The 10,001-nt window shown below is 43.5% G+C and overlaps 1 protein-coding gene across 1 annotated transcript; it reads right to left on the reverse strand.

The window, feature by feature from the left end:
• Window positions 1-375: 375 nt before the first annotated feature.
• Window positions 376-9,374, reverse strand: LOC121617524 (potassium channel subfamily K member 4). The gene is made up of 6 exons (XM_041952717.1): window positions 9,186-9,374; window positions 3,090-3,204; window positions 2,800-2,960; window positions 2,511-2,697; window positions 1,062-1,204; window positions 376-972 (listed from the first exon to the last, which is right to left on the reverse strand). Exons 1-6 carry the CDS (start codon window positions 9,372-9,374, stop codon window positions 376-378), a joined length of 1,392 nt encoding a protein of 463 aa, XP_041808651.1.
• Between the last annotated feature and the right edge of the window lie 627 nt (window positions 9,375-10,001).

Genomic DNA, 10,001 nt, shown 5'->3' on the forward strand with positions numbered 1-10,001 from the left:
CCACCCCCCACCCCCCTCCCCTGCCTGTTCTGTCTCTCTCCAGCTGTCGCTATCAAATAAAGCGGAAATGCCCCCGAAAGTAATCTTTTCAAGAAAGTAATGGGAGCATAAAAGTAACTTCACCTTTGATTGATGCATACACACTCTCGCATGCTAAGAGGATTAAATGCAAAGCACAAGTGGCTAAGGTTTCTGCAACGTGTTTTCACCTTAAGTGTCTGGAAGTGAGCCGTACATATACACAGATAACTTGCTACACCCTGTCAGATTATGAACACATCTCATATTTCTCAGATTATGAACACATCTCATATTTCTCGAGTTGATACTTGTGCTAGCAGTGCAGCTTCTGTAATCAGCTTCGATCTTAAGGCTTCATTGTGGTAGACCTGGAACTGGTTTTGGGTTTCCATTGGGCTCCTTCTTGACGTGGTTGGAGCGGTTGATTTTGGGGCTTCTCAGTGGAACAGGTCTCCTGTGGCGTCTCCTCTTGGGGTGACGAGAGCGTGCAGAGTTTGGTTGTGATGTATCCAGCAGAGGATCCAAATGTAGTTTACCACTCTGAGCATCTGAAGACTCATCAATAAACGCAAGGTTCTCCCCAAAGTAGTCCAGAGGCTGTGACAGGTGGGGGTCCGGAAGAGTCTCGTTTTCAGGCTCTGCGTTTTTTTCTTCGGGGACTCGGTCCGTCTGAGTGGCCTGAGAGTCTGTTTCTGATTCAGACCCTGACTCGTTCGAGGAGGAGGAGGAGGAGGAGTAGGATCCGGACTCTGTCTGATTGTCACGCCGCTCTTCTTTCCCCTCAGGGTCCCCAGTAGCTGACACACTGTGACCATGGCTGTGAGGGCCATGGCGGCGCTTTCGCCGACGCCGCTTGAAGGGGTCATCGATTTTTCCCGCAATGCGAAAATCCACCGACATATTTTGGATGTTCTGAGTCCAGTCAGTGGCGTGGGCTCGAAGTTCCTCCATCTAAGAGAAGGGGATAAAAACCAGAGATGACGGAAAGGAAGTGGTAGAGACAAGACATGATGAAACCAATGTAAGAGGAGAAGAAGCACCTCAGCTCTGGTCTTCTTAGACAGAACCCGAAGCCAGTTACCAATCATTGTCAGGATAGATGCAAAGTAGGCAAGACCCAGCAAGATCCAGAACCACACCAAAGGCTTATACCAGTGGTCACTCCCCTCGTTTCCAGAATTCCCTTTGAGGAGATGCAAAGGGATACAGCATACAGTAGCAGTGGATAAAGGCAACACATTCATCCACCCATCCTTTACTGTGGAGTAAATAAGCATTTAGGATCGGAGATGCTATACAGCAGATTAGCTGATCAATAATTCATCGGTTACAAGAACAAAATCCTCAATAATTCACGAGTTGAATGTAAATTGTCTGTGCTAAGTGAACTTAATGCATCACAACTGACAGTCATATTTACGGATGACTAATTAAGTCATACCAGCAACTCATCTACAGATCAATAAATTCAACGAAAAAAAGATGCAAAAGCAAGCACAAGTCAGATACTCGCAAGTTAGACTGCAATGGAAACAGAGTTTTCACGTTAGCTGCCTACAAACAGGGAAATGACCCGAGTAAAGTTTTATTGATCAGTGTATTAAAGCACGATGACAAGCTCTCAGTGCTGTATACGGGGTTCAGGCCCTGTTTTAAAAAAAATCCTGTAGAATACTTAATGGGGATGTGTTAGACGTTTTCATTCACCTTGGCCTCTGATGTGCCCCTCTGGCTACCCCAAGTATGACGTGACCTGAGGGCAAAAATAAACCCTACTCTCCTCTCTGCATGCAGGTGGGACGAGGATAGATTAAGAGATTTAGGGAAGCAGCAGACCTTTGGTTTTAAAGAGGTTACTGAATTTCATGGATACAATCATTGACTTTGGTTTTCCTCTGCTTCCCTCTCATAAACCTCTCATGGAAACAGCACATTTTCTGCTTCTATCGAGATATAACTTCTTTACTTACTTGTACTTTAGGTACTTTTACTCTACTTGAATATTTCTCCTTTCTGTGACTACTGCACTCCACTTCTATTGTACTTTTGTACGACATAGTTACTTACTGATTATGATTTTTACTCCCAAAACAAATAACCAGCTTACATGAGAACAAACAGGACAACAATATATAAAGTAATTAAAATATGCTTCACCTCTCAGCCAGCTGCAACATTAAAATATAACTTACATGTCAATTTATCAATAATAATAATCCAGCAATACAGTATAACAATGAGCAGGCTCCCTTTGAGCATCTAAGTATTTCTTTTCTAATAATACTCCTATAATTTACCTTATTAAAACTTGGAACTCAGGATGTATTATTGTATTTTTTACACTAACATTTCATTTCTGGGGGCCCTCTTATTTCAGGGTACCAGGCAGCTGACAGTCCAGCCCTGAGAAAGGGTGCCTCCATATCATTTCCCTTCAGAGAGGCTGTACACTCTGTCAGGTGATGGGTGGTTGATTAATTGTTGTGTACCTGCAACATAGTCACCAAATCCCACTGTCGTCAGGGTGATAACTACAAAGTAGGCCGCCTCCAGAAGAGTCCACTTCTCCACCTCCTGGAAAACCAGGATAGGCACTGCAACAAAGAGCAGGCAACCCAGCAGGATGGACAGGACGGCTGAGATCACCCTCACAATGGTTGGACTAACTCGCCATTTCTGTCAGCAGGGTGAAACAACGTAGTGCAATGAGACAAATAAAGGGAAGTATGTGTACAGTGTAAGCAAGGACGATACTGAAAGCTCTGTTGAGGGTCTGACCAGGAAGAGAGTCTCTATTTTGGCAACGGTTTTCCTCAGCCCAGTACCCAGATGGTCTCCGACTCCAGCAAGCAAGATACCAAACATCGGGATTCCCACCAGCGCGTAGAAAATGCAGAACAGCTGCCCTCCTTCTGTCTTGGGGGAGATGTTTCCAAAACCTGGACATGCGGGGTCAGAGGTGAAAGAGCAGCTGATATGAAAACACATGGATAAAAGGGCAGAAACTAAACAGATTCCAGTCACAAGTCACAGTTTTGCTGGACTTAATGGTTCTACCGGACACCCACCAATGGTTGTGATGATTGTCCCTGAGAAAAAAAAGGCACTGGCCAGATCCCATTGGCTGACAAAGGTGACGTTGCTGCTGGGATCCACTCCTGCACCGACGGCCTCCACGACTTCCTGGGATGGGATGGTGGAGGAGAGGGGAGTTCAGTGGTTTCTTTATGAAACTGTTCAGTAATTGATACTTAATTAGACAATAAAAAGAGGGGTTCACAAAACCTTACAAATTAGTAAATGGGCCCATTAATGAAACGGTATACATGATTTATTTCTGACAAGGCTCACTCATGAGTTTCTTTTTATTGTCCAATTAAATGTCAATCTATTTATTACTTACCAGTCATGGTGGAAATGCTGTAGTGCAGAAAATGCTTTGTCACTGCATCAGCAGCAGGCAGTCAGCAACAAAGACGTGACTGGTGATGTACAACTGTGACGGCTCCGTTCTGTCCCGAGTGTATCGAACCACTGCCAGCGCAGATAATCTAATTCCTCGATCTAATTACCTGCTTTGTGTCTGCCGGTACTTGTAGACATTTGTTAACTCTGAATTTAAAACTGACTATGATGAAATTGTGATTTAATATGGCCTCTGCAGACATTATTACTTCTAATAAATTAGAGGTTTATGATCTCGGAGACATGGCGGTGTCTGGTGGAAGCTATCTGCATCAGCTCATTGGGGAACACTGATTGATTGCTTTTCCAATTCCAGTTGTACATTAATTTCATTGACTGAAGCTCCTAATTAGTGGAAGCATGGCCAATATGTAGAGCCCATTTTGAGCAGTGTAATTAGTTGTACTTCACTGTTATTTGACTAAGTGTTATTTTCATATGGCCAGTAGTTAGTTTTGAATCAATTTTATTGAAATCTATTTATTCACCTTTTTAAAAAAAATTATGTGTGTCATATGTGTATCTTTTGAATCTTGTATTTGTATGCAGATGGTTAAAAATGCACACTTTGATTAGTATCCAAAGAAAAACTAATCCATCACTCGTTACTGGGTGGGACCAGGCAGCAGTGGTGTGTCCAGACTTTTCTGACTCAGGTGGCCCAAGTGAGGCACTGACTTACACAAACATGCTGTACATATAGAAACAGCATTAACTGACCATTTTTCATATATAAATTTACTAACATTGCAGCATCTTAGAGTTTCTTACATTCATGTGTTTATATTTTGCATTCAAAAGATGAATAGTCCCTCCTATCACAGCACAGCAGTGACACCATCCGAAGATAATATAAAGCCTCCATGTGTTATTCTTTAAGTCCTCGAGGGTAATGTTATAAAAGTTAAATAAAAGTTATTTTTATTCCTCAGCTGGCTAATGTTGTATTAAAGGAATTTCGGGCTGAGGGTGAATTATGAGGTTAGCCATGTGCACATCAGCCCCTGGTTCAGTCTGTTCACCACAGCAGGGAGTTTGTCTGAACTATTTGTCTATTCCTCAGCTCATTTAGCTGCATTTCAGTGCTATAATATCAGCAAATGACACAGGGTAGAGTAAGACTGTAGAGGGAAATACAAGCCACAGGCTACAGCAGTGTTTGGCAGCTTTGTGTGGCTTTTTTAAGCCATAGAAAAAATGTCAAATGAAAAAGTAAAAAATAATAATGAAAATGTACAATTACACTGTTTCCTTCAGCTGTAATAGATTCTTCAGTTAGAAAACAATCTACTGTGTATTATTCTCTGACATCCAGCAGGAGGACCAGCACAGATGACTGGCCAGACCACACAGTCACACCTGCATCCCAGCTGCGTCACAGCCATCACAACATATACCATCACCATAAACATCATCAGCCACATTAATAGTGAGTGGTAGAAAATGTACGACTGCACAGGAGCAGCGTTGTGCGGTATATGACATCTCACGTTGCTCAAGTTGCAAACACAGTGTAGCGAGAAGGAACTCGTAATCTATTGAAGACCTGTTGAAGCATCAGCTGACTCTGGTTCAGTGAAACCTGACCCACAATGCTGCTTGTTGAAGAGAACAACATCTGAAGAATGACTGTAGAACAGCTGCCTGGTTCACTCATGAATACGATGAGTCCAGATCTTGTGTAAGCTGTCAGTAAGTGCACATGTGATTCGGTTTTAATAGCGCCAGCTTTGTCTGAACTATCTCAATGATTTTTCTAGATTTTCCCCACAGCCCCTAACAACAGGTACAATCAAGTCCCACCAACAAATAAAAATCCATATTTTCCAGCATTGTATTGGAAGCTTTTGTTTTATAAAGGCAACAGACTCTTTGTATCAATCCTTCATTCTTAAAGATGAATGAGTTAGTAGTTAGTCAGTAGTTTCATCTGTGGGAACTCAAAGTATTAATTTTTAAATAATAAGTAATTATAAAACAACCATATGAATGAATTAACAATTTTGTGAAATAATTTAGGAAAATTGAAAAAAGGTTCTAAATGTTATTTAATCGCTTTCATTTTCATAATATGCATATTCAAAATTCAATTTCAACCATTTTTAAAAGTCTTTTTGTTCCATTTAATTCATTTTTTATTTAATTATATCACTTTTATATCACCATGGCAGTGGTGTTGTCACCGACCTCTCACCTTTGAGCCAATCACATGCCACCTTGTCTCTTCAAGGAGCAGCCTCAATAACCACATTTAGCCAGTTAGCTGCTGTTAGCCTGAGCGGCAGCAACATAAATATCATTCTGAATAAACTATCCAGCTGCTGCTGCTGTAAATACACAAACATTACACAGACACAGAACTGACATCTCCTTTGATTTATTCAGTTTATTGAGGCTGTACATGTCATCTATGTAGCTGGCTAGGCAGGTCCTGAGTTTGGTTTATTCCACGTCAAAAGTGGAGAGACAGCGCAGCAGCTAACATTACTGGTAAATTCAGAGTTACCTCAACAGCTCTGTGAAGATCAAAAAGTCTTTCTCTGTGGTTGCTCTGGCCAACAGATGCTAGCTAACACTGCTAGCGCTGGCTCTTCACTTTGACACTAAGTAATATAATGATAATGATCTAAGCTCACATGCTGGCCTAGCTAGTCAGCTGGCAAGGTAGGCCTACAGGTTGTAGCCTTGCTAAGCTAATGTTAAGGCTTAAAAGCTAAAGAGGTTTAGTTACGGTGTCTGTGTACTGTGTTTATTTACAACGGCCCAATTCAGATTGGTTGATTCAGAATAACTTAAGGATTGTTGTTGAATATCGAACATGTTGGCATTCCATATTAATCATCCGTTCACTGCTAATATTATGAACTTTAGTACATGTGTCCTCATTGTCCTTACAGTGTTTTCATTGATACAGGATGCACTGTTTACTTCTGTCACGTGCTGCAGTCCCTTTAACCTTTTTGCAAATGTCAGCCGCGGCATCTATAGATCACTTTGCAGGCTAGAACAGTAATTTACAACTTTCATTCTGGAAAGATGACAAACATCTTAGGATCACAGCACAGTTGCCAACCTGGCTTGCAATGCTTAACCTATATGGATCAGCTTTCATGCACTCACAAATACACACACACACACACACTAGGCTAGACTCACCCATCCTTACATAGCTGCTCTGACCACCACACCTGTTCTTTGGCCCACAGCCATGCTGCACTGCTCCACAGGGTCACAGAGAGCTTCACTGACCACTGCCAAACACTCTACAAACCTGAAGGGTCAACACGCTGTACTGTCAGAGTCAACCAAGTTCCCATTAACTAGAAAATGTGAAGCAGGGACAGCTATCTGTCAGACACCAGGCCAAACTATATTTTTAGCCACAGGAGATCACACAGGAGTCAGTCTCTAAGGTTCAGATGTTCTTTGGACTTTGTTTATAAGTAAATAACAACAACCTGTGAGTTTGTACAGTGGCAGCGTCACTTTTGCATGCACAATTTGCAGGTTCAGTTACTGAGACCTTGTTACATCGAGGTAGATAATCAAATTAAAGTGAACACAAAATTTCACCTCTCTGTAATAATAAAGAATATGTAAGAATGTGATCAATAAAGCCATTCAAGGGTCATTTATTTGTCAGTCTACAACACAGGGTTGCACAACAAAATGCAATTTGCAATGCATTTTGTGCAAAATGCAATTTCTTTTTATGGTGGAGTGCAGAGGATGAATTGAGTCTCACAGCCTGGGGACAGAAGCTGCTCTGTAGTCCGGTGATACAGCAGCAGTTACTTCTGTATTGCTTGCCAGAAAGCTGCAGGGTGAACAGGAGGTGGCTGGGGTGGGTGTTGTCTTTTAATATGCATTGGGCTCCTCACTTCACTGATGATGGGCGCCAACGGTGCTTTGGATGGTTTTAATCACCTGCTGCAAAGACCTCCTGCCCTCGGCTGTGCACAAAGCTTGCCAGTCTGTGACATTTCCAGTCATGAAGATTTCCTTTGCTCCTCTGTAAACGTTAACAAGAGCTTTATGAGTTTCCTTTAGAAACGCAGTCATTTCTGAGCTTTCTTTACCAGGGTGGAGATGTGAGATGACCGGTGACAGGTTTTCTTCGATGCTGTTTCACAGGAACCTAAAACTGTTCACCTGCTCCACCTCACCTCCACTGATGCAGATGGGGGGGGGGGGGGGGCTGATAAAATCAATCAACCCAAAACCCGGTTGATGATGGGTTTGATGATGATGAGTTTCCTCCATATATGGGATTGCAGTCATAGGTGTACAGCATGAACAGGAGGGGGCAGAGCACTCAGCACTGAGGGGCTCCAGTGTTGAGCACTAGAGTGAAGGAGGTGTGACCACCGATCCAAGCTGTCTGGTGTCCAGCATCCTATTGCTGTTTGGTTCTCAAGCCCAGAGAGTTAAGTTTGCTTCATGGGGGAGATTTGAAATCAGCAGAGCTGAAATTAACAAATAACTTTCTGATGTGGGTGTGATTTTTTTGAGGTCTGTGAAGACTGAGTGGGGGGCCGTGGAGATGGCATCCTCTGTGGATCTGTTGGTTCTGGCGAGGGGCCAGGTTGGCTGGGGTCTTGTCTTTGATGTGCTGAAAAACCAGTTTCTCAAAACACGGGTGATTGCCACGGGGCGGTAGTTGTTTAGATTAAACACTACAAACTTATTAGGTCGAGGGACGATGGCAGCTGTCTGGGAGCAGGTGGGGACTCTCTCCTGTGACAGCGATACACTAAAAATCTCAGTAATAACACCAACTAGCTGGCTGGCACATGTTTTTAGCACAGGGCCAGAGATGATATCAGGCCCAGCTCATACTCATATTCACTCTCAGCAGGCTTTTTCTCACATCCGCCGTGGATAGTGGCAGTGGCCGGTCCTCTGGAGGCGGAGTAGACTTGACAGCTGACTCGTTGTTGAGTAGATCAAAGTGAGCATAAAATGTGTCGAAGCGTAAAGCTCATCTGGCAACATGTCCTCACAGACGATGGGGGTGCTTCTGCCTTTGAAGCCTGTGATGATCTGGATTGCTCGTCACATGGTTTGATGTTGAGGTCTCTCTCTCCTGATGTCTCTCTCTTTGCCTCCTTGATTCCAGCTTTCACTCTCAAAATTTCAGTTTAATTTTCACATATTCCTTTCATGACATTTCAACTTTGAGCATACTGAAACAATTTAGCAGCAAATTTTAGCCTGCAAAGCCACCCATAAATCAGACAGCTGTCACATCTGCATGACAATGAAAGGGAGGATGTACCGCAGCATTATAGTTGGTCACAAGATGGTTTTAGATTACGTTTCAGTGGCTCCCAAACTGGTGATCAGGACCCCCAAAGGGCTCCCAGATTAAATCTATGGGGTCACAAGATGAAACCCAAAATATCAACTTTTTTGTGAAACACAGAACAATTTTACCTCGTCAGACCCATAACAATTCTTCAAATGAAGGAAAATGCAGAAAATGGCACAACTGCTCACAACTCATGTCAATGGCCATGATATTACTGATATTGCTTCATTTTAAGGGCTCACAAGGCAAAAAAAAAGGAACTATAAGAACAGAGGGGAAGAATATCTTAGCTGTCCTGAGACTACACCACCCATAGGTGCTTGTGTATCTGATAAACACTTGAAAATATTCCAAACTTAAAGCTAGAAAATGAGTGGCTCTACTGTACCTCTATGAGGTCCTGTAGGTTGTCGGGACTAATGCATGTGAAGTTCAACAAGAAGTCCCGCCGGGTGTCCTGCAGCTGCATGTGCTTGCCCTCCTCTTGTGGAGCCTCCAAGGCGCGGAACACCACAGCTCCCAGCACCAAGTAGAGAAGCACCAGCGTGAGGATGCAGAGGACGGTGGAGCAGCGCATGGCCGCACCTCCAGTCAGTCCGAATGCAGGCTGCTGTTTCTCTTTGCCAGCCTTAGCGCTGCTGTGGCCTGAATCCCAGCTGCTGCAGCTGAAACATCGGCAACCACACAAACACAAAGGTTTCACACTGACCGCGGCGCCTGACAGCAACCCCGCCTGCATGCACGCCTGCAGCAGCCTGCCTATTAGCTGCACACGAGGCATTAAATGGACTCAGGCCTCACCACACTGCTGACACACGGTTAATGCCACATCCCCGATAAAACGTCCATCATGTGACCCGCCTGACACTTCGAACGGATGGGATTGCATGAGTGGCTATAAAGTATAAATGACCCATGTCATGAATACACAGATGATCTTACCTGCTAACCTGCCTCAGTTGCCCACGCCTACGTCTTTTCCAGTCCTTCTTCGCCTCAGGCCTGAGGATGGTGTCCCTGGATCCGTAACCACTGGGGAGCCCATCCACCTCACACTCTGAAGGAGGGGACACTAGATACAACCAGACACACAGATTTTAATACCTAGTTCATCATGCAACATGTTCGCTTTCTCAAAAACACAAAAGCTGTCAGTGGTGAGGATAATCCAAGATGAAGGGCAACAAGCAACAGCAAGGTAAAG

Source organism: Chelmon rostratus, chromosome 14, assembly GCF_017976325.1.
Source record: "Chelmon rostratus isolate fCheRos1 chromosome 14, fCheRos1.pri, whole genome shotgun sequence".
NCBI classification, from domain to species: domain Eukaryota; kingdom Metazoa; phylum Chordata; class Actinopteri; order Chaetodontiformes; family Chaetodontidae; genus Chelmon; species Chelmon rostratus.

What these genes read in the sequence shown, in the direction of transcription:
- LOC121617524 (XM_041952717.1), bottom strand. Translation starts at nt 9,374, where the DNA reads ATGCGCTGCTCCACCGTCCTCTGCATCCTCACGCTGGTGCTTCTCTAC. An exon ending in AAATAGAGACTCTCTTCCTG is followed by an intron (nt 2,698 to 2,799) that starts GTCAGACCCTCA and finishes CCCTGCTGACAG; the next exon opens with AAATGGCGAGTTAGTCCAAC. An exon ending in ATTTGGTGACTATGTTGCAG is followed by an intron (nt 1,205 to 2,510) that starts GTACACAACAAT and finishes ATCTCCTCAAAG; the next exon opens with GGAATTCTGGAAACGAGGGG.